General features: G+C 36.3%; 1 protein-coding gene across 6 annotated transcripts in view; it reads left to right on the forward strand.

The window, feature by feature from the left end:
- Window positions 1–54: 54 nt before the first annotated feature.
- ift140 (intraflagellar transport 140) overlaps window positions 55–25,776 on the forward strand; it is a 77,739-nt gene continuing 52,017 nt past the window's right edge. For 2 of the 6 annotated variants that reach the window (XM_062964492.1, XM_062964495.1), the window contains exons 1-14: window positions 240–491; window positions 2,720–2,889; window positions 3,820–4,041; window positions 5,961–6,082; window positions 8,883–9,025; window positions 10,202–10,374; window positions 12,842–12,933; window positions 13,236–13,342; window positions 16,453–16,601; window positions 17,770–17,973; window positions 19,511–19,583; window positions 21,787–21,878; window positions 23,248–23,375; window positions 25,559–25,676. In XM_062964492.1, the coding sequence (XP_062820562.1) occupies window positions 2,743–2,889; window positions 3,820–4,041; window positions 5,961–6,082; window positions 8,883–9,025; window positions 10,202–10,374; window positions 12,842–12,933; window positions 13,236–13,342; window positions 16,453–16,601; window positions 17,770–17,973; window positions 19,511–19,583; window positions 21,787–21,878; window positions 23,248–23,375; window positions 25,559–25,676 (1,770 nt within the window). In that variant the 5' untranslated portion in view covers window positions 240–491; window positions 2,720–2,742. The other 4 variants (XM_062964493.1, XM_062964494.1, XM_062964496.1 and 1 more) reach the window with 4 other exon arrangements.

The raw sequence follows: 25,776 nt of genomic DNA on the forward strand, positions 1-25,776 counted from the left end.
TTACAGCTTGATCCTGGTTGGATAAGGTCTTCAAAAGGGCGGGGCTTGGGCCCTCTGTTGACAATCTCATTGGTTGGTCCCCTCGGAGCGGCAGAGACGAGTCGAGAGAAGCCCCAGAAGGCCGTTCGGGAATTTCCGTCAACGCTCGGGAAGCGTCGTGCATTTCCGTCCGAGCTTGTCGTCGCCAACGGTAACGCTGGGCGTCTTCGAGGCTTTTTACCTCAGGCGAGCCGGTGAGGGGCGGAGAGGCCTCGTTGGCCTTCTTTTCCCTCCAGGCCCAGGGACCGGGGCCTCGCGTGAGGGGCAGGCCGGAGGCGTGAGGGGTGGCTGGGCGGGGAGGGCCTCTCCTTTCCCCGCGGAAATTCTCCTTCAAGGAAACTCCTATTTATGATTGACAGGGCCGAAGATGGACAGAACCTTTACTTTCCTTCTCCAGACTGAATGGGGCTTCGGCCTGGACTTCCTCAAACAGGAACACTTACCGGCTTCAGGTAAGATGAAGGCTGTCCCAAAAATAATATACAAAATCTGATAGTTCAGGCATGGCCTAACTTGCTGTGAGTTTTGCGGGCTGCCTGGCCATGTTCCAGCAGCATTCTCTCCTGACGTTTCGCCCGCATCTGTGGCAGGCATCCTCCGAGGTAGTAAGGTCTGTTGGAAACTAGGCAAGTGGGGTTTATATACAGTAGAGTCTCCCTTATCCAAGCCTCGCTTATCCAAGCCTCTGGATTATCCAAGCCATTTTGCCCAGCTCATTTTATGTTTTTTATTGCTGTGTTTTTTATGTGTTTTATAATGATTGTGATTTTTGTAATGCTTTTTAAATTTATTTGTATTTGATATTCAATTATTGTGATTTTTTGTAATGCTTTTTAAATTTATTTCTGTGTTTTTGTATTTGATATTACTGTATGCTGTATACTGTAATAATAATAATAATAATAAACTTTATTTATACCCCGCCAGCATCTCCCCAACGGGGACTCGGGGCGGCTTACATGGGGCCATGCCCAGAACAATACAATATAACAAAATATAATAGAACAACAAATCATAGCACATTAAACAACACAATAAAAGAAAATATACACTACATTAAACAAGATCAAAAGAACAATGATATAAAAACTGTATGCTGGTTTTATATCTGTAAGCTGCCCCGAGTCCCTCTGGGGAGATGGTGGCGGGGTACAAAAATAAAATTATTATTATTATTATTATTATTGTTTTTGTAGTCAATGTTTTCAATATATCGTGATAGTTTGGTGCTCAATTCGTAAATAAAGTAATTACTACATAGCATTACTGCGTATTGAACTACTTTTTCTGTCAAATGTGTTGTATAACATGATGTTTTGGTGCTTAATTTGTAAAATCATAACCTAATTTGATGTTTAATAGGCTTTTCCTTAATCCCTCCTTATTATCCAAGATATTCGCTTATCCAAGGTTCTGCCAGCCCATTTAGCATGCATAAGTGAGACTCTACTGTATTATTAATACATTCATTATTTCACTCTGATCTTATTATTATGATTATTACATTTATTATTGTACTCTATTATTGTTGCTACTATTACATTTATTTTACTCTATTATTATTATTTATTACAGTAGAGTCTCACTTATCCAAGCCTCGCTTATCTAAGCCTCTGGATTATCCAAGCCATTTTTTTAGTCAATGTTTTCAATATATCGTGATATTTTGGTGCTAAATTCGTAAATACAGTCATTACAACATAGCATTACTGCGTATTGAACTACTTTTTCTGTCAAATTTGTTGTATAACATGACGTTTTGGTGCTTAATTTGTAAAATCTTAACCTAATTTGATGTTTAATAGGCTTTTCCTAAATCTCTCCTTATTATCCTAATTATCCAAGCTTCTGCCGGCCCGTTTAGCTTGCATAAGTGAGACTCTACTGTATTATTAATACATTCATTATTTCACTCTGATCTTATTATGATTATTACATTTATTATTGAACTTTATTATTGTTGCTACTATTGCATTTATTTTACTCTATTATATTATTATTATTATTATTATTACAGTAGAGTCTCACTTATCCAAGCCTCGCTTATGTAAGCCTCTGTATTATCCAAGCCATTTTTGTAGTCAATGTTTTCAATACATTGCGATGTTTTGGTGCTAAATTTGTAGATACAGTAATTGCTACATAAGGTTACTGTGTATTCAACTGCTTTTTGTGCCAATTTGTTGTATAACATGATGTTTTGGTGCTTAATTTGTAAAATCATAACGTAATTTGACATTTAATAGGCTTTTCCTTAATCCCTCCTTATTATCCAACATTTTCGCTTATCCAACGTTCTGCCGGCCCGTTTATGTTGGATAAGTGAGACTCTACTGCAAATACATTTAAAACATATAAACAGAAAGCCATAAAACATATACTACATTTAAACTTACTCAAGCAATAGCTAATAAAATGATAAAATATATTTTTATTGAGAAAGCTAAATTGAGCAGTGCCTTGCCTGTACACATGGCTGAATGAAGTTGCATTGAATGGAAGGTTTACCACAATTTCCTGTCCTTCTTTTAGCTGTTATATTAATTTCTTGTATCGCCAAGATCCAGAATATTTTTATTTAATTCCTATTTTACTGTGTAGTCCACTTTCCCATTTGCTCTGATGCCCAGGTCTTAATTGCTACAGCTTCTTAATTGCTAAATGCTTTTTTGTATTGTAGCTGTGTAGCTGTTGGCTTTCGAAATGGCTGTGTACGTGAACCATCAAATAGAAGCTCTTGAGTCCCACGGACCACAATTCCACATTGCGTGGCACCATATCCAGCCGTTTCTGGCCATTGCGTCTGTTAATTCAAATTCTGGTGGCAGTGTGGGTATTTTTCAAGAACAGGTAAGCATTTGAAAAATGATTCTGTTGAATTTCTGAGGAGGAAAGACAGTTTTAAATTTGTTCCCATGACAAATTTAGCTTTTATAAAAAACAATTCTTGAAAATATGTAATTTCCACCAAAAAGCAGTGGTAATTTAAGAGATTCCGCTTCGGTAGTCATTATATTTAATAATAATAATAATAATAATAATAATAATAATAATAATAAATCACACAGTCCTATACACTTGGAAAGTGTTCGACTTGTGATTTTGTGATACGAAATTCAGCATATCTATCTTGTTTGCTGTGTCATAATAAAATAATAATAATAATAAATACATTCACACAGTCCTAGACACTTGGGAAGTGTTCGACTTGTGATTTTGTGATACGAAATCCAGCATGTCTGTCTTGTTTACTGTGTCATAATAAAATAATAATAATAATAATAATACATCACACAGTCCTATACACTTGGGAAGTGTTCGACTTGTGATTTTGTGATACGAAATTCAGCATATCTATCTTGTTTGTTGACTTTTTATGACTGTTTTATTGATGCTGATGTTTTATGGTTGAGTAATTTGTTTTATTGTCTTGCTATTGTTATTACATTGTTGTGTTTGGGCATGGCCCCATGTAAGCCGCCCGGAGTCCCTTTGGGGAGATGGGGCGGGGTATAAGAATAAAGTTATTATATTATTATTATTATGTTTGCTGTGTCATAATAAAATAATTATAATAATTTATTTCTATACCGCTCTATCTTCCTGAAGGGACTCAGGGCAGTTTCCAAAGGTGGAAAACAACATATAATACTTACATTAGAGGACAGAGCCACCTGCATTTTCAGAAAGTGGGCTTTTTGTTTTGTTTTTTGACGAAAAGGCAGGGTATATGTTTATAAATGAGAACTGTAAAAATAAAATGCAACACATAAATTCCAGGGCGAGTATGCCTGTGATGCCTACTTGGAAAGAAACTTTCGAGCCACGTGCCTCAACTGGCACCCATCCAAACTCATCCTGGCCGTGGGCTGCGAAATGGGGGACGTGGTGGTGGTGAACAAGCAAGACAAGGAGCATCACGCTGTCCCTTCCAACCACAATGCTGATATCACAATCCTAAACTGGAGCACGAATGGAACCCGGCTAGTCTCCGGTGACAAAGTAGGTGGCAAAATGCAAATTTTCCTCTGCTGTCCATCATTTTAGCAACTATCATGTATGTTTGGAAACAAAAATTTAACAGAATTAACTAAAGAACCTTTAGTGGATGGTGACAGTGGGCCAGTACTATAGTAAGAATTATTTTGAAAAGGATCAAGGGAAAAAGTGTCATAAGGTACAGTAGAGTCTCATTTATCCAAGCTAAACGGGCCGGCAGAAGCTTGGATAAGCGAATATCTTGGATAATAAGGAGGGATTAAGGAAAAGCCTATTAAATATCAAATTAGGTTATGATTTTACAGATTAAGCACCAAAACATCATGTTATACAACAAATTTGACAGAAAAAGTTCAATACGCGGTAATGTTATGTTGTAATTACTGTATTTACGAATTTAGCACCAAAATATCATCATACAGTAGAGTCTCACTTATCCAACATAAACGGGCTGGCAGAACGTTGGATAAGCAAATATGTTGAATAATAAGGAGGGATTAAGGAAAAGCCTATTAAACATCAAATTAGGTTAGGATTTTACAAATTTAGCACCAAAACATCATGTTATACAACAAATTTGACAGAAAAAGTAGTTCAATAGGCAGTAATGCTATGTAGTAATTACTGTATTTACGAATTTAGCACCAAAATATCACGATATATTGAAAACATTGACTACAAAAATGCGTTGGATAATCCAGAATGTTGGATAAGCAAGTGTTGGATAAGTGAGACACTACTGTATATTGAAAACATTGACCAAAATGGCTTGGATAATCCAGAAGCTTGGATAAGCAACGCTTGGATAAGTGAGACTACTGTATTTGGAGAAGACTGCCATCAAATCATTCAATTCCACAAGAGTTAATATTATCTATTATCTGTTTTTCCAATTTACTAATTTTTCATTTATTATCAGAGGAACTTTCATTAAGGAAAGGAGACGCAGATAATAAATTTTATTACTACTACTACTACTACTCCTACTACTACACAGACTATTCCTTCATATGCTCTATTGTAGAGTGCTCAACTTTGGAATGCTGAAAGCAGATATAGAACTCTTAAATGAGCATAAAGTCATTTGGGTTTGGGTTTATTACCTGCCCTCCATTTTTTCAACCACAACTGAATCTCTATAGCCCGTGGCCCCTCGGCTGTGGAATTCCCTCCCCAGGGATATTAGATCAGCTCCTGACCTTCCGTAAGAAATTAAAAATGTGGATTTGTGGCCAAGCTTTTGGAGAACTTGTGCAATAGATTGACATGGAATGATGTGTGATGATTATTGGTACGGCCCGGATTATGCTTGAGGATTATGTGATTAATGGTGAATTTATTGTTTTAATGTATTTTATCATTCTATTTTATGGTTTGTTTTTAAGGCCATTCTGAGTCTCCTTGTAAAGAAAGATGAGCTAGGAACTGTTCAAAACAAATTAAAAAAATATGGAAAATTACATTAAGGGCCTTCTTAGGCCAGATCTACCCTCGCATATAATCCAGTTTCTGAATCCAGATTATCTGATTTGGATTATGTGGAGTCTACACTGCCATATATTCCAGTTCAAAGCAGATAATCTGGAGTCAGAAACAGGATTATATGGCAGTGTAGATGGGGCCTTAGAGAGCAAGATACCATTGTTCTAAGCTGTCTTCTAGCCTTGTCACCATATTCATGAATATCAATGTAAATTTATTTAATTATTTACGACATGTTTACCCTGCCTTTCTCCACCCCGGTGGGGACTCAAGGTGGCTTTACACATAGGCAACTATTTCGAACAGTTTCTATTTCATCTTTCTTTACAAAAAAAATCAAATACATTTACTAAAACTAGTTTCAAGAAGTTCTAAATGACTTTATGAATCAGAGGATAACATGCAAATAATGGATATGATCTTAATCTCTTTCTTTATAGCTCGGTGTCCTTGTTTTATGGCGGATGGACCAGCGAGGGAGAGTTCAAGGCCCCCCGCTCCTTAAGCATGAATATGGGAAGCATCTCAATTGTTGCATTTTCCGGCCACCACCTCCTGGCGAGTAAGTCGAACAGTTTGGCTAGATTTCTATAGGTATTTTGTTGAAATTGGGGTTGCTGACATTTCAATGTTCAGTTTGTAACATCTGAGCTGGAACAAACTTCACCTCATTATGGATGTCCTCGAAACTCTGCCTGAATGGCAGATGCCAGTTTGGATTCTCTGCAGTTTGACTCATGGTCTATAGAGATTTCAGTTGTGGTTGAAAAATTGGAGTACAGGTAATAAACCCAAAGCTCATTTTGACTTGATACACTTTTAAGAGTTCTAAATTGTTTGAAGATTCTCTGGAAGAGCTGTCATTGGAAACTAAAAGGTGTTTGCCATCATTGGGAAAGGAAGAGGATAGAAAATCCTTTCGGCTGGGAGCCCAATCGCTTTCTTGATGCAGACTCAAATTTCAGCAGAAGCATTGTAGATCTTTAGGTCACATTAGAATTCAGCTAAACAACACATTTTTATTGGACTATTGGATTATGATCTGTTAGGGTCATAACCTAATGGGCAGCAGAGTTTCAAGAGTGTTCCTTTAGTTTATTGCCTAATGGAAGATCACTGGGTGCATAAATATCTTGTTTATATTTGATGCTTTCAGCAGACAAAGATTCAAGTAGACTTCTTTAAAATAACCTGTTGGTTTTACTCACAGTTTCATGTTTTTAAATATACAGGTACATTTCATGTCAGGTTAAGCTTTAAAACATTTCAGTTTGTATCTTTAACTTAAAAGTCTTTAACAGTCTCTTCAAAACTATATTGCTCTGTACAGCTCTCTTTAATAACAGTCCACTTCCAAGGAACCCAAGCCTCAACCTACTTCTAACTTCCTACATTGGCTTCTGTACTCGAGGGATTTCAGATCTAGCAACGTCACTTTCCCTGGGAAGTCTCCTAGTCTCCTCCTGCGATCACGTCAAGTTCATGTTGTGGTATCTTGTTCCATGGGGTCTTTCGGGATTCATGTTCATGTTATGTTCCCGGTTCTCTGTTGCCTAGATATTCATGTTCCAGTTTTTAAGCCCTGCTTTAGATTTATTCTGCCGTTGGGATTGTTTCCTGTGATCAGTTTTGCTTGTGACTTTTGCCTCTTATATCAGCTCTTGGATTTTACCCTTTGCTCACTGCAAAGTATTTTTGCCTTTTATTTATATGTATATAGTAAACTGCTCTGACTTTCACACTTGGTTTCTTAGTGGGTGCTGGTAGCAAGGTGAAACCCTGCTGATGTGCAACAGACATACATTTCAGGAAATAAACAACACATTGTAAACAGACAAAGCATTAGATAGAAGAGGCTTGAAAAGGTTGCTATCTCCAACAATTATGGCCTCCTATCCTTCCGCAGGAAGGTTAAAACTTGGTTGTGGGGCCAGGCTTTCGAATAAGAATTAGCGCTAATTATTATTATGTACGCCAGAACTCAATTGACAGACCCAGTCTTTTGAATTTGAACACTCCCATTTGTATTTTAGAATGTTTTTATGAATGTTGACGTAAGTTAATAATTTTTAATTTGGTTTATAGTGTATTGTATAATTGTTTTATGTGTGTTTATTGTAAGCCGCCCTGAGTCCCCTTTCTGGTGAGAAGGGCGGGATATAAATGTTGTAATAAATAAATAAAATAAATAAATGGCCTCTAGCGGAGTTGTTTTCTTCACTGATACTTTTAGTGTAATACCTTTAGTAGACCAACTTTAATAGACAGCAAAATGCATTGTTTTTTTTTTAAGAAATAAGAAATAAACAAGTGACTGTGAGAATATTGGGCTCTCTCTCCCCTTTTTGCTTTTGATTGGCAAAGCAGGCAGAGCCTCGATCAGGGAGAGTTGGCTCCAAAAACTGCCTGGCATTTCAAATTATAGAGACATGATTTGGTACTCAATGTGTGGACCCTTTTGCCTCTCAGGACAATTGCAGACTGCCTCAATTTGTGTTGAGAGTTTAGATCAGGGGTCCCCAAACTAAGGCCCAGGGGCCGGATGCGGCCCTCCAAGGTCATTTACCTGGCCCCCGCCCTCAGTTCTATAATATAATATTTTTATATCAGTTTTAATAATATAATAATATAATATAATATATATTGTATATACATATAATCTTATTTTATACAATATAATACTAATAGTAATACCATATAATAATTATATGTTATATATTACATATTATATAATAGTATAGTGGTATAGTTCAATATAGTAATGTATAATGCTAATATTGCGTTATGCTAATAATATAATATATTGTATATATATACAGCTTCTCTGAGAAGGGTGGGATATAAATGTAGTAAATAAATGCAGTAAATAAATAATTAATTTTAGACTTAGGCTCGGCCAAAGTCTGACATGACTTGAAGGCACACAACAACAACAACAATCCTAATTAACTATCTCATTGGCCAGTAGCAGGCCCACACTTTCTATTGAAATCCTAATAGGTTTATGTTGGTTAAAATTGTTTTCATTTTTAAATATTGTATTCTTCTTTCGTTGTTGTTGTTGTTGAACTACAAATAAGACATGTGCAGTATGCATAGGAATTTGTATTTTTTTTTTTCAAATGATAATTCGGCCCCACAACAGTCTGAAGGATTGTGGACCGGCCCTCTGCTTAAAAAGTTTGGGGACCCCTGGTTTAGATGGCCAGGGCTATTGTTTGGACCACCAATTAGTTAGTTATCCAAAGTGATATTTCCTCCTCTTCTACTGGTTGAAAGTACAGTTGTTATCCATTTTTTTTCTAGAGACAAAGTTCTGTTGGAAAGGAGGCAAAAATAATACATCTTGTTCTTGTCTACAGGGACCTGGTGCAGTTGGCAAAAGCGGCGGTGAGTGGGGACGAGAAGGCCTTGGACATGTTCAACTGGAGAAAAGCTGGGATGGGGATGTCTCTGAAGATGGGACCCCAGGAAGGGCTGTCCTTCTTTATCAGCACGACCGATGGTAAAGACAAAGCGGCTGTAGTTTGTTGGTCAATGTTTGTTTATATATGAGCAGCCTTACCTTGGTGATGCCATCTCCATTGTCCTTTGAATGACACACTTCACATTTTCTCCTTTTAAGCTCATTTCTTTAATCCCATTCTTAGGGACGCAATTATTGATGAATTCTCCTCTTCTTATTAATCACTGATATGCATTCAGACCAGTAAATGAGTGATTTTTTTTCACCTATTAATAGAAAAATAGTAGCAATTTGTAAGAATTGTATTTTTCACCAGATAATGGTAAAATAGTGATTTACTTAGTTCTTCGGATATTTTTCTTACATAAAGCCAAATAACAGCGAGGTTGTGATTAATAATACAGTAGAGTCTCACTTATCCAACATAAGCGGGCCGGCAGAATGTTGGATAAGCGAATATGTTGGATAATAAGGAGGGATTAAGGAAAAGCCTATTAAACATCAAATTAGGTTATTGATTTTACAAATTAAGCACCAAAACATCATGTTATACAACAAATTTGACAGAAAAAGTAGTTCAATATGCAGTAATGCTATGTAGTGATTACTGTATTTACGAATTTAGCACCAAAATATCACGATGTATTGAAAACATTGACTACAAAAATGTGTTGGATAAGGAAGTGTTGGATAAGTGAGACTCTACTGTAATAATACTTTATTTAAAACCCGCTTCCATCTCCTCGAGGGGACTCGGAGCAGTTCTCATGGGGACCAAGCCCAAATCAACAGATAAAACAATACAACGACAGCATATATAATTAAAACAATAACAATAAAATAACATTCATAAAATACATCAGCGAGCATTAGAACTAAACTATGGGACTATTAAGAAATTACAATGTTGGAAATGCGGAAAACACAAGGGAAATTTCATACATGTGGCGGAAGTGTAAAAAAGTAAAAAAGTTCTGGCACGAAATCCATGGAAAAATGGATAAAATACTACAAAAATATTTGTAATATGAGTCCGATGCAGGACAAACTAGCTTTGTGGTGTAAGATATCAGAACTGCAACATTTTTTATTACTGAGAAAAAATAAATTTGGTCTTTGAATGCATAATTAAGCAGGGTTTAATTTTCAATATGTGCACAATGCATAATATACCAGTAGAACATACCATTAAACAAGTCTTGGTTTCTGTTGCAGGGACTGTGCATTATGTGAACGAAAGAGGGAAAACCAGCCAGGCATTGACTACAGAGAGTCCAGTTCAAAAACTACTGTTTATGGAAAATGATGTCTTGGTGGTCATAACAGAGACACTCCTTTTATCGCTTCATAAAATTTCTCTTGAAGGAGAAATAGAGGAACTCTTGAAGGTAGGTCATGTATGTTGTAGACTCAATGACTTAAGACAGACTTCAGTCTGAGATTTGGTTGTTGAGGTTTCTAACAAGTTATAGACTGACACAATAAATTGTTTTAGACTTGACATATTTTGTATATAATTTACAATGCATAAAGCTCTTGATCCTGTATATTGGAAAGGAAAATGGTAATCTATGTCCACTTTATAAAGTCCCACAGTACTTTATAACTATATTAAAGTACTTTATAACTACAGTAGAGTCTCACTTATCCAAGCCTCTGGATTATCCAAGCCACTTTTGTAGTCAATGTTTTCAATATATCATGATATTTTGGTGCTAAACTCATAAATACAGTAATTACAACATAACATTACTGCGTATTGAACTACTTTTTCTGTCAAATTTGTTGTATAACATGATGTTTTGGTGCTTCATTTGTAAAATCATAACCTAATTTGATGTTTAATAGGCTTTTCCTTAATCCCTCCTTATTATCCAAGATATTCGCTTATCCAAGCTTCTGACGGCCCGTTTAGCTTGGATTAGTGAGACTCCACTGTATATTAAAGTACTTTATAACTATATAAAGTTATAAAGTTATAGTTATAAAGTACTTTAATATAGTTATAAAGTACTGTGGGACTTTATAAAGTGGGCACAGATTACCATTTTCCTTACAGGATCCAGAGCTTTATGTATTGTAAATTATATACAAAATATGTCTTAGTCTATAAAGTACTTTATAACTACAGTAGAGTCTCACTAATCCAAGCCTCGCTTATCCAAGCCTCTGGATAATCCAAGCCATTTTTGTAGTCAATGTTTCCAATATATCGTGATATTTTGGTGCTAAATTCGTAAATACAGTAATTACAACATAACATTACTGCGTATTGAACTACTTTTTCTGTCAAATTTGTTGTATAACATGAAGTTTTGGTGCTTAATTTGTGAAATCATAACCTAATTTGATGTTTAATAGGCTTTTCCTTGATCAGTCCTTATAATCCAAGATATTCGCTTATCCAAGCTTCTGCCGGCCCGTTTAGCTTGGATTAGTGAGACTCTACTGTATATTATAACTATATTACTGCACTTTAGTCCCCCCCCCCCCCCATACCACCCCCTCCACTAACCTGGTGGTTCATTCCATTTTACTTTGTTTTTATTCATTTTATGCTTTTAATGAGTTTTATGATCATTGTAATGTATTGTTCTATAATGTCGATTTTATTGTGGTCTATTTATTGCAATATGTTTCTACTTGTTTTGTTAGCTGCCTCGAGTCCATGTCGGGAGATGGTGGCAGGGTAGAAAAATAAAGTTAATTACTTACTTACTTACTTACTTAATTTAGTTTACATCAAGGTCTTCTACTGAAGAGGCCCATGTTTTCTTAGAATCAGATTGGGCAATGCTGAATTACCATGTGGGTCTTGGGTCTTGTTTCATGTTCATGGATTCCTGTTTTTAAGAAGTTCCTGTATTCTTGTTTTTGGATTTATGATTCTTGCTTTAGGATTTATGCCTGTGTTTTGATTTTGGCTTTTTATTTATTTATTTATTTACAGTCTTTATATTCCGCCCTTCTTTCTCACCCCAAAGGGGACTCAGGGCAAATCACAATGTACACATACATGGCAAACAATCACTGCCATTAGATATATGACATATATAGACAGACACAGCGGCAATTTAACATTTTCCAGCTTCTGGCTTCATGAGGGTATGCTCGATTCCGGACACAGGGGGAGCTGCCACTTCATCGTCCACTTGTGACACCGAGTCCTTGATGGTAGTACTTCCTCATTCCTTCCACATGCTGCTGGCAATTTTTATGGAGTTATAAATGAGTTAAATTAGCCTCCCACATAAAGCGTACCTATATTTCCTACTTGACAGATGCAACAGTCTTTCGGGTTGCTTAGGTGAATAGCAAGCTAGACTATTAATGATCAGGAGCTTAACCCAGCCTGGGCTTCGATCTCATGATCTCTCAGTCAGTAGTGATTTATTGCAGCTGGCTACTAACCAGCTGCACCACAGCCCGGCACAGCTGGTTAGTAGTAGTTATTATTATTATTGAACAGAACTGTGCTGTTCGGAGTATTGCGTCCTGAATGCCCTTTTCCCTTTACTCTTTAGACATTGCTTTTCATATTACATTTGGTGTTTTTGCCTTTTTATATTTGCTTTTCTCAATAAACAGTTTAGTTAATACAAATAATATTGTTATTTGGAATATTCTGTCATTGGTCCTCAAGTCTGTGTTAATTGATGAATTGTATGTCTTGTGTACTTATGTACGTTATTGTAATTATGTTTAGTTGTTGTATGGTTTTAAGCTGTTCTAGGGTTTTCTGTTATGTTGGAAACCGCCCTGAGTCCCTTGAGGAGAAAGGGCGGTATATAAATAAATGTTGTTATTATTAGTAGTAGTAGTATTAGTATCTCATAGGATATATTTTATTATCAGGTAAAGCTGAGTGGGAAGATTGGTCACCCTGCTGATATTATTTTGACTGACCATAGCCTTCTTATCACTGCAACAGGGGAACCGGTTGTGAGGTAAGAAAACTTTAATTAATTTAATATAATAAATGACCTGTATGTGTAGATATAATCTTCTTTATGTTTGTGGGAGTTCTCAAATAAATAGTATTAAAATTATGTGTAAATCAGTTGACCTAGAACCAAAGAAATGAACAGAGAACCAGTCCCTCCCTTTTTTTGCTGTATCTCTCCTGATTGTGAACGATAAATCTCAATTTCTGAAAAAGCAGTTTAACCTGCTGTGCCACTTAGTTATTTTCCCCCAGCCAAGTCATCTCTTACAGAAACTCCTATTGACTGCCTTCTTTGCCCTATAGATTCTGGGACTTGGAGCGAGGTGAGAACTATGTGGTGTCTCTGGATGAGCAGTTTGGATTTGAAATAGGAGAATGTGTCAACTGTATTTCCTATTGCAGTGCTAAAGGTGAGAGATTTTGTTGCACTGATTTTCAGCATTGAATTCATCTTTATTTGCAGATGGACAGCATTCAGTGATGATTTACTGGAGTTCGTAGGAAACCAAGAAGCGAACTGAACTATAGTATTGCCAAAGGCTTTCATGGCCGGAATCACTGGGTTGCTGGGAGTTTTCAGGGCTGTATGGTCTTGTTCCAGAAGCATTTTCTCCTGATGTTTTGCCCACATCTATGGCAGGCATCCTCAGAGGTTGTGAGGTCTGTTAGAAACCGGGCAAGTGGTGTTTATATACCTGTGGAATGATGTCCAGGGTGGGAGAAAGAAAGAACTCTTGCCTGTTGGAGGCAACTGTGAATGTTGCAATTGACCAGCTTGATTAGCATTGAATGGCCTTGCAGCTTCAAAGCCTGGCTGCAGATGGAAGCAGCCAAGCTTTGGTATACGATAGACTCCTGCAGGGTCCACATCAAGGAACATGAAAGGCATTGAAGACAGATTCAACCAGAGAGCTCAGCCATAGAAGAACACTCGATGAACCAACCCGGACACAGCATGTTATTTGAAAACACAGACATGCTGGAACACTCTCACAACCACGATGCCATCAAAATCCACAAGAAGCATGTGGGCAATTTCATCAGAAAGGAGGAAACCACGAAAATGAACACAATCTGGCTCCCAGTATTAAAAAGACTCTAGAATCAGGACAGTTAAATAAGGAACAACACTCTGAAAATGGGGGAGATCCAGACATGAATCAATCAGTAGCAGCTAACGCCTCAGAACAAAGGAGTTCTTTCTCCCACCCTGGACCTTCCACAGATATATAAACCTCCCTTGCTTAGTTTTCCAACAGACCTCACAACCTCCGAGGATGCCGGCCATTAGTTGTGGGTGAAACGTCAGGAGAGAATGCTCCTGGGATATGGCCATACAGTCCAGAAAATGCACAACAACCCAGTGTTCATGTTATTTTTTCCCTTTTTTTTTTGAATTCAAGTACAGTAGAGTCTCACTTATCCAACACTCGCTTATCCAACGTTCTGGATTATCCAACGCATTTATAATATAATAATAATATAATAATAATATAATAGTAATCATATAACAATATACTACAATAATAATAGAATGGTTATATATATATACTAGCTGTGCCCGGCCACGCGTTGCTGTGGCAAAGTGGTGGTGGTATTGGTTAAAAATTGTTGTGTAATTGTTATTTGACGTTATTTGTATTTTTAATTAATTTTATTGTAATTTATCTTTTTATTTATTATATTTTATTATTTTCTTGTATTATTTTTAGTTATTTTCTGTTATTATAGTATTTTATTGTATTAATTTTTTTAGTGTTTTTAATTTTTTTTTAGTGTTTTTTATTATTTTTTATTGGGTTGCTAGGAGACTAAGTTGGAGGAGCTTAGCCTTCTAACTGGCAGCAATTGGATAAAAGCCATTATTCCTCTCTCTCCAAATAGGACTTTATTTTTCTTTTCTTTTTGTTGTATCAACCTGGAGCCGTGGATGATGGGTTGTGTTGTCAAATTTCGAGGTCGGGGGGCCTGTAGTTTTGTTGTTTTGTGGGTCGCCGTGATGCCATCACTCTTTTATATAGATAGATAGATAGATAGATAGATAGATAGATAGATATACACACACACAGTAGAGTTCACTTATCCAACAGTTGCTTATCCAACGTTCTGGATTATCCAAGCCATTTTTGTAGTCAATGTTTTCAATACATCATGATATTTTGGTGCTAAATTTGTAAAGACAGTAATTACTACGTAGCATTACTGTGTATTAAACTACTCTTTCTGTCAAATTTATTGTATAACATGATGTTTTGGTGCTTCATTTGTGAAATCATAACCTAATTTGATGTTTAATAGGCTATTCCTTAATCTCTCCTTATTATCCAGCATATTTGCTTATCCAATGTTCTGCCAGCCTGTTTACGTTGGATAAGCGAGACTCTACTGTATTTATTTGTAAAGACATTTATTTTCAAAGGGTTCAGACGAAAGACCCTTCAGTATTCAAGAAAGACTGGGGACCCTTCAGTGTCCGTGTTATTGATCATCTCTGTGCCTTGTGTCCTTTGTCGCAAAAGACTCCCTTGCACACCCTTAGAAGTGTAAGAGATCCTTTCATGACAAATAGCCTCATCTCCCTTTGCTTCTTGTCTTCCTGGTAGGTAGCATGATGGAAAGATACTGTATATACTCGAGTATAAGCCTAGTTTTTCAGCCCTTTTTTAGGACTGAAAAAAACCCCTCCTAGGCTTATACTCGGGTGAGGGGCCTGGTGGGCTTATACTCAAGTATATATGGTATATTTATTATTTTTTTCTATTATTATTATTGGTATTGTTACATTTATTATTTTACTCTATTATTACTATTATTACATTTATATAATAATAATAATAATAATAATAAGTTTATTTATATGCCGCCTCCATCTCCCCCGAAGGGGATTCGGGGCGGCTTACAGCGAAATCAAAATACAAGCAATGATAAAATATAAAACAACAAAGGACAAAAACAAAAAACAATAATAAAATATACACAGTAGGTGGGGAAAAAAACACAACACAGAATTAAAACATCAAATTAAAAACAATGAGGTTGCAATAGTGGATAAGCAAGGTGCACATTATGAGTAACCAATTCGTAAATAGATACGAATTCGTAAATAGATACGAATTTTACTCTATTATTGTTGTTACTTTTACATTTATTTATTTTTATTATTACTAATACATTTATTATTTTACTCTATTATTACATTTATTATTTTACTGCATTTATTATTATTATTATTATTTCATTTATTTCACTATTATTATTATTAAAAGGATACATAAGCACATTTACATTGAAGAAGATGAAAATACTGATTTAATCAGAGTTGAACAGTCATATTTTAAATTTCAGTTTGATGTAAAGATTCAAAAAAATTTAAACTACTGAGTCAATATTTTCCCAGTTTTTTTGTGGTAAAATTAAGTGCCTCGGCTTATATTTGGGTCGGCTTACACTCGAGTATATACGGTATGTGTGCCTAGATGATGATCTTCATGTAATGGGATGAGTCTGATGTATCTGGCAGGTCTTCTGTCGGGTGGCACAGATAAAGGGAGAATCGCCATGTGGAGGAAGACATCCCTCTCCAGCCAAAACGCCTGGTCAATGGAAGGGAAGGACAGGTGGAAGCTCCAGGCACCCACAGAGCTGGAAGGGAACATCATTCAAATACAGGTAAACCGCTCAGAGATTTCTTTCTGGTTTTTTGGGTGCATGAAGAGTGGTTTAATCTCAGTGCCTATTTGTATTGCTCCCAGAGTATCTACTCAATTGGGGCGGCTATACACATGTGCCTGTTGTTTTTGTCCATTAGTTGGAGCATTAATAAATACAATAGAGTCTCACTTATCCAACATAAACGGGCTGGCAGAATGTTGGATAAGCGAATACCGCCGATTTCTGGGCCTGAATATATTGCACAAGTTTTCCCTAGCCTAAAATGATACATTTTAATATATTGGTTTTATGGTTCCCGTCCCCTTGATCTGGTCATGTAAGTGTGATTTATTGTTATAATCGTATTGTTTTACTTTGTTTAATAATGTGTATTATGTTGTTATGTAATGTTTGTGTTTGCTTTTATGACTGTAAACCGCCCTGAGTCCCATCCGGGAGATAGGGCAGTATATAAAGTTTATTATTATTATTATTATTATTATTATTATTATTATTATTATGTGGAGCCCCCAGATGGCATAGTGGACTAAGTGACTTGAAGGTTGGGTTGCTGACCTGAAAGCTGCCAGGTTCGAATCCCACCCGGGGAGAGCGCGGATGAGCTCCCTCTCTCAGCTCCAGCTCCATGCGGGGACATGAGAGAAGCCTCCCACAAGGATGGTAAAAACATCAAAAACATCTGTGCGTCCCCTGGGCAACGTCCTTGCAGACGGCCAATTCTCTCACTCCAGAAGCAACTCCGGTTGCTCCTGACACGAAAATTTTTTTTTATTATTATTATTATATGTTGGAAAATAAGAAAGCATTGAGAAAAAGCCTATTAAACATCAAATTAGGTTATGATTTTACAAATTAAGCACAAAAACATCAGGTTATACAACAAATTTGGCAGAAAAAGTAGTTCAATACGCAGTAATGCTATGTAGTAATTACTGTATTTATGAAATTAGCATCAAAATATCACGATGTATTGAAAATATTGACTACAAAAAAGCATTGGATAATCCAGAACCTTGGATAAGCGAGTGTTGGATAAGTGAGACTCTACTGTAGATGGATTGATTGATACACATGAGCCCTTATTTTCTCTTTGACTTTTGTTAGCCTTCATAGGAGGTCCTTCCGTACGCCGTTTTTAACCATTGCTTCTCTGTGTCCTTCCTAGTGGGGATCGAAGAAAAACTTGTTAGCTGTGAACACAACCAACTCTGTGCAAATCCTTAGTGAGCAGGCCATGTGTTCGCATTTCCACCAGCAAGTGGCAGTGGTGCAGGTTTCTCCAAACTTGTTCAGCGTGACTTCCTATAGCGACAAGATGACCGAGAATCTCCGTCTCGACATGCGGGTGAACGGGGTCTTTGCCGCTAAGGTAACTTGGCATCACAACTGATCGATGGGTGTGTGGTTGGGAGAAGGGAGAGAGGACGGACAAGGCTAAATGGAAGATTTTAGACGATGTCTTGCCGTGCTCTTGTGTATATATTTATAAAAAACACAGCCTCAGAATATAGTTGTTTATGTGTGCAACCTGTTGTGATAAAAGCTTGCCGTGTCTTTAAAAATGGAAAGGAAAAAAAGGGGGGAGTGTATAATAAAATAAGTTTGATTGTCATAACATGATTGAGAAGATCTTCCTTGAGGGGGAATTCCATAATTATAATTCAGGTACATCCACAATAAATTCTCTGTATCCAGTAACTGTGCAAGGGGATGGTTCCTTTTTTATATAAGAATTAATACTGAACCCTAACTTTTATCAAAAAATGAAACTATCTGCTTTTGCAGAGGAGCAAAAGGTATTTTGAATGTGGAAATAGCAGCAACCAGGGATAACTGGTGCCCTGAGGTGGAACTTGTAATAATAGTAATAGTATTTATTTATTTGTGACATTTATATCCTGCCCTTCTCACCCCGAAGGAGACTCAGGGCCGCTTACAAATTGCATGTACTTACAATATATTATATTATTAGCATAGCATAATATAAGCATTATATATGACTATATTGTGCTATACCACTATAATGCAACATTATTAGTAATATTACATGTAATATATAATATTCAATTAAAATAGTGTATTACAGTAGAGTCTCACTTATCCAAGCCTCACGTGTCCAAGCCATTTTTGTAGTGAATGTTTTCAATATATCATGATATTTTGATGCTAAATTCATAAATACAGTAATTACTACTTAGCATTACTGCATATTGAACTACTTTTTCTGTTAAATTTGTTGTATAACATGATGTTTTGGTGCTTAATTTGTAAAATCATAACTTATTTTGATGTTTAATAGGCTTTTCCTTAATCTCTCCTTATTCTCCAACATATTCACTTATCCAACGTTCTGCCGGCCCATTTATGTTGGATAAGTGAGACTCTACTGTAGTATTTATTTATTTGTGACATTTATATCCCGCCCTTCTCACCCCGAAGGAGATTCAGGGCCGCTTACACATTACATGTACTTACAATATATTATATTATTAGCATAGCACAATATAAGCATTATATATTACTATATTGTACTATAATAATAATAATAATAATAATAATAATAATAATAATAATAATAAGTTTATTTGTATCCCGCCTCCATCTCCCCCGAAAGGGCCTCGGGGCGGCTTACAGCAAAATCAAAATACAAACAATGATAAAATATAAAACATCAGGACAAAAACAAAACCAATAATATATATATATATATATATATATATATATATATATATATATATACACATACACATACACAATAAGTTAAAAAACACAATGCCACTATAATGCAATATTATTAGTAATATTATATGTAATATATAATATACAATTAAAATAGTGTATTGTTACTATTATATTGTATTACATTATAATATTATTATATTATCTTGATTTCGTGCAAATCTTAGGACGCTGTAGTATTTTGGAATGGGAAGCAAGTTGTTGTCTTCGAACTCTCAGGTGGCACTTTACGAAATACAGGTACGATCTGAGTTCCTTGCAAATTCTATGATTCTGTGATTATATTTTATCCTGGCCACTTATTCAAGAACATGGGCGTTTGTAAAAAAAAAGCTGGATTTTAGTTTTCTGTGGTGGACATTTATGGTTCTTTAAAAAAATCACTGAATTGTACATACTGTATATACTCGAGTATAAGCCGAGTTTTTCAGCCCTTCTTTAGGGCTGAAAAAGCCCCCCTCGGCTTATACTCGAGTGAGGATCCTGGTCGGCTTATATTCAGATTGTCTTATACTCGAGTATATACGGAACATTTATTATTTTTCCTATTATTGTTATTATTACATTTATTATTTTACTCTAGTATAATTATTACATGTATTATTTTACTCTATTATTAGTTACTATTACATTTATTATTTTACTCTTATTATTATTATTATTATTATTATTTTACTCTATTATTATTACATTTAATATTTAACTATTTATTATTATTGGAAGGATACGTAAGCACATTTACAATTATTACATGTACTATTTTACTCTATTATTAGTTACTGTTACATTTATTATTTTACTCTTATTATTATATTTATTATTTTACTCTATTATTATTACATTTAATATTTAACTATTAATTATTATTGGAAAGATACGTAAGCACATTTACAATTATTACATGTACTATTTTACTCTATTATTAGTTACTGTTACATTTATTATTTTACTCTTATTATTATTATATTTATTATTTTACTCTATTATTATTACATTTAATATTTAACTCTATTTATTATTATTGGAAGGGTACGTAAGCACATTTACAATTATTACATGTATTATTTTAATATATTAGTTACTATTACATTTATTATTTTACTCTTATTATTATATTTATTATTTTACTCTATTATTACTACATTTAATATTTAACTCTATTTATTATTATTGGAAGGATACGTAAGCACATTTACATTGAAGATGGTTAGAATAATGATTTAATCAGAGTTGGACACTCTTATCTTACATTATAGTTTTATTCAAAAACATTTCACCTACTGATACCTGAATTAATGTAATTTTATTGGTATCTATATTTATTTTGAAATTTACCAGTAGCGGCTGCATTGCCCACCCTCGACTTATACACAAGTCAATAAGTTTTCCCAGTTTTTGTGGTAAAATTAGGTCCCTCGGCTTATCTTTGGGTCGGCTTATCCTTGAGTATATACGGTACTTACAACATATACAGACAGAGGTAAATAAACATTTTCCAGCTTCCGGTGTCATGAGAGTCTGCTCGATTCCGGCCACAGGGGGAGCTGCTGTTTAATTGTCCAATTGTGACACCGAGTCCTTGAGGGTAGTACTTCCTCATTCCTTTCCACATACTGCTGGCAGTTTTTTTAATTCTTTTTTTTTCTAAAAAATACATATTCAGTATTTAAAACTTATACATTCTTTAACAAATTTGCAATACAGAGTTATGTATATCATAGCTCCTATAGTATTTTCACTCTTTAACTATATTACATACTCATATTATTTACCTTTTGTGACCCTTCACCTAGTGCTGTCCACCCCAGACCAGCCAATGACAATATTTATTTCCAAAATTCCATAGTTTCTTTTACAGGTTTTTTCCCCTTTCCTTCTACGTATACAAACTCTATAAATTATTCCTGTATCTTCCCAAAAATCATCCTTTTTTTAATAACCCTCTTTTAATTTTTATATTACATGTCAATTTATCATTTATCGCAATATCCCAAATCTCCTGGCAGTTTTATGGTGTCGTAAATTAGTTAAATTAGCCTCCCCCCATAAAGTGGTACCTAGAATTTTCTACTCAACAGAGGCAACTGTTTTTTGAGCTGCCTAGATCAACAGCAAGCTAGGCTATTAACGGTCAGGAGCTCAATCCGACCCAGACTTCGATCCCATGACCTATCGGTCAGTAGTGATTTATCGCAACTGGCTACTAACCAGCTGCACCACAGCCCAGCCCATGACAAGGAAAGTAGGAGAAAAATGCTATCTACTGTAATTCTGCAGAATATTACTGGAAAAACTGATGTGTTAGTAAACTGGGAATGATTCATATTTTGGTTTTTTGAAATGCTGTTTAACGGAAAAGATGGTTTATTGAGTGGGAATTTTAATTGTATGTGTCAAATATGTGATGGAAAACTGTTTTGTTTTTTATTTGGTGCTGCTCCAGGTTCTTTCAGCTGTGATTCTCCGGTGCTGGCGATGCATGAAGAAAACCTTTACACCGTTGAGCCAAATCGGGTCCAAGTTCGCACCTGGCAAGTAAGGAAGTTTATTATTGTTTTATTGTGAGTGTCTGCCTAGGAATTTAATTTTAGAGGACACCAATTGGCAACAGGTTTTATGTTGTCATTTTATGCTTTAAATGTTTCTTACTGTTGTTATATTATATTACTGTACTTTGATTTTAATGTGTTTTATCTGGTTGAATATGCTGTTTTTATATATACCGTATATACTCGAGTATAAGCCGACCCGAATATAATCCGAGGCACCTAATTTTACCACAAAAAAACTGGGAAAATATTGACTCCAGTATAAGCCAAGGGTGGTAAATTTCAGAAATAAAAACAGATACCAATGAAATTACATTAATTGAGGCATCAGTAGGTTAAATGTTTTTGAATATTTACATCAAGCTCAAATTTAAGATAAGACTGTCCAACTCTGATCAAATCATTATTCTCATCTTCAATGTAAATGTGCTTATGTATCCTTTTAATAATAATAGAGTAAAATAATACATGTGATGATAATAATAATAATAATAATAACAATAATAATAATAATAATAAATACAGGAAGACTGTCCAACTCTGATCAAATCATTATTCTCACCTTCTTCCATGTAATAATAATAATAATAATAATAATAATAATAATAGAGTAAAATAATACATGTAATAATAATAATAAATACAGGAAAATAATACATGTAATAATAAATAGAGTAAAATAATAAATGCAATAATAATAACACGATCAGAGTGAAATAATAAATGTATTATTAATAATAAAAATAGAGTAAAAAATGTAATAGTGGCAACAATAATAGAGAAAAATAATAACTGTAATAATACCAATAATAATAGAGAAAAATAATAAATGTACCATATATTCTCGAGTATAAGCTGACCCAAATATAAGCCAACCAGGACCCTCACCCGAGTATAAGCCGAGGGGGGCTTTTTCAGGCTTAAAAAAAGGGCTGAAAAACTAGGCTTATACTCAAGTATATACAGTATTATTTTGCTCATTATTTGTTCTTTGGGCTTGAGTTCCTGCGGGGAGATGGAGACGGGATAGAAAAATAAAGTTATTTTATTATTATTATTATTATTATTATTATTATTATTATTATTATTATATGGAAGCCTTCGACAACATACAGTCAATAGTTTATGGTGAAAGTCGCAGAGTGACAGAAGTGAAACTTTAAAATAAGATTGTGTGTATGTCACTCCCTTTTTCACACACTCCCTCTCACACACATGTGCATGCATGCATGGTTATTTGCTGCTTGTTAGTGGTTAGCAAATGAAATTGAGGTGAGCCACGTTGGTCTTTGTGGTGATGTTGAAGCAAGAGGGGAAGTTTGGGTTTTGAAGCGTCTGCTCCTCTCCCATTCCAGGGCACCGTGAAGCAGCTGCTCGTGTTCTCCGAATCAGAAGGAAACCCATGCCTCCTTGATGTCTGTGGGAACTTCCTGACCGTGGGAACAGACTTGGCAAACTTCAAAATATTTGATCTTTCCCGCAGGTACAAATAAAGACGTAACGCTGGAGGGAAAGAAAGGGCTTACTGTCCCATCTGTTGGGATACTGATTCCGTTCTGGATTATATAGAATGTCCTTTCTAACCCTGGACTGTTTCATACGAGGGTTGAATGAAAAGTAATGCCTCCACCTTCGTAACTCCTCAACAGGTGGCAGTCCTGGTCTGCGGCAGGGCCTGGCTTGTTCAGGAGACTCTCCTCTACAGTTAGTTCTATTTGGCAGGAAGCCTTAGCATTGAACGGTTGTGTTGTTAAAGTGCCAAGTATGGAACCCTGCACAGACGGGGAAGCCTTAACATTGGACGGTTGTGTTGTTAAAGTGTGAAGTATGGAACCCTGCGCAGACGGAGAAGCCTTAGCATTGAACGGTTGTGTTGTTAAAGTGCCAAGTATGGAACCCTGCACAGACGGGGAAGCCTTAACATTGGACGGTTGTGTTGTTAAAGTGTGAAGTATGGAACCCTGCGCAGACGGAGAAGCCTTAGCATTGAACGGTTGTGTTGTTAAAGTGCCAAGTATGGAACCCTGCACAGACGGGGAAGCCTTAACATTGGACGGTTGTGTTGTTAAAGTGTGAAGTATGGAACCCTGCGCAGACGGAGAAGCCTTAGCATTGAACGGTTGTGTTGTTAAAGTGCCAAGTATGGAACCCTGCACAGACGGGGAAGCCTTAACATTGGACGGTTGTGTTGTTAAAGTGTGAAGTATGGAACCCTGCGCAGACGGAGAAGCCTTAGCATTGAACGGTTGTGTTGTTAAAGTGCCAAGTATGGAACCCTGCACAGACGGGGAAGCCTTAACATTGGACGGTTGTGTTGTTAAAGTGTGAAGTATGGAACCCTGCGCAGACGGAGAAGCCTTAGCATTGAACGGTTGTGTTGTTAAAGTGCCAAGTATGGAACCCTGCACAGACGGGGAAGCCTTAACATTGGACGGTTGTGTTGTTAAAGTGTGAAGTATGGAACCCTGCGCAGACGGAGAAGCCTTAGCATTGAACGGTTGTGTTGTTAAAGTGCCAAGTATGGAACCCTGCACAGACGGGGAAGCCTTAACATTGGACGGTTGTGTTGTTAAAGTGTGAAGTATGGAACCCTGCGCAGACGGAGAAGCCTTAGCATTGAACGGTTGTGTTGTTAAAGTGCCAAGTATGGAACCCTGCACAGACGGGGAAGCCTTAACATTGGACGGTTGTGTTGTTAAAGTGTGAAGTATGGAACCCTGCGCAGACGGAGAAGCCTTAGCATTGAACGGTTGTGTTGTTAAAGTGCCAAGTATGGAACCCTGCACAGACGGGGAAGCCTTAACATTGGACGGTTGTGTTGTTAAAGTGTGAAGTATGGAACCCTGCGCAGACGGAGAAGCCTTAGCATCGAACAGTTGTGTTGTTAAAGTGCCAAGTATGGAACCCTGTGCAGACGGGGAAGCCTTAGCATTGAACGGTTGTGTTGTTAAAGTGCCAAGTATGGGACCTTGTGCAGACGGTTGGTCAATGTGACTTAAGCAGTGTGCAGTCACTGAATTCTAGAGAGCAGAAGGTGTCACCCCAAAGGAGATTCATCAGAGAATTCAAGTGTTTATGGTGATTGTGTTGATGTGAGTCCTATGCGTTGTTGGGCGAGTGAGTTTAAAGATGTCAAGGTGGGAACATCTGACTTGCGTGACAAACAAAGAGTTGGACGCCCTGTGGCAGCAACCACCAAGTTTCACAAGCAAAAGGTGGACAGATTGATTCAGGACGATCGTCGTATCACTCAGAGAGACATTTCAAGCATAAGAATGTGTGGGTCATATGATTGCTTTGCTTGGCTATCGGAAGATCTGTGCACAATGGGAACTGTGAGACGCTGGTTGCGGAAACAGAGTGTCGACTTCTTCCATGACGGCTTCAGAAAACTTGTTCATCGTTGGCAGAAATGTATCCAATTGTCTGGTGATGATGTGGGAAAGTGAATAGTGGTCGTTAAAGAGCACATTCTAAGGATTATTTCTGTGTTTGATTTATTAAAATATTCCCAAACAAACCCAAGTAACGAAGGTGGAGGCATTACTTTTCATTCAACCCTCATACATCCATGGATTCCACAGTTCTTTGGAGGCAAGCATAAGACTGATGTGGCCCTCGATGAGAATGAGTTTGATCCCCTGATTGTTCCATATCTTCCGACAGAGAGGCGAAAGTCCACTGCGGCAACAAGGCTCTGGCCGATCTGCTTCCGGGCACCGGTGGGATTGCATCGGTCAAGTGCAATGCGAGTGGAAACAAAGTGAGCATTCTCATCAACAAGGTGAGTTTGGGCTGAATTTTTTTTGTTGCTGTTTGGGACATGTTTTCTTGCAATTCATGCCCGAAGCAACATCAGATCTTACAGAGTTGGAAGGGACCAG

This window comes from Anolis carolinensis, unplaced genomic scaffold, assembly GCF_035594765.1.
Source record: "Anolis carolinensis isolate JA03-04 unplaced genomic scaffold, rAnoCar3.1.pri scaffold_13, whole genome shotgun sequence".
NCBI lineage: Eukaryota > Metazoa > Chordata > Lepidosauria > Squamata > Dactyloidae > Anolis > Anolis carolinensis.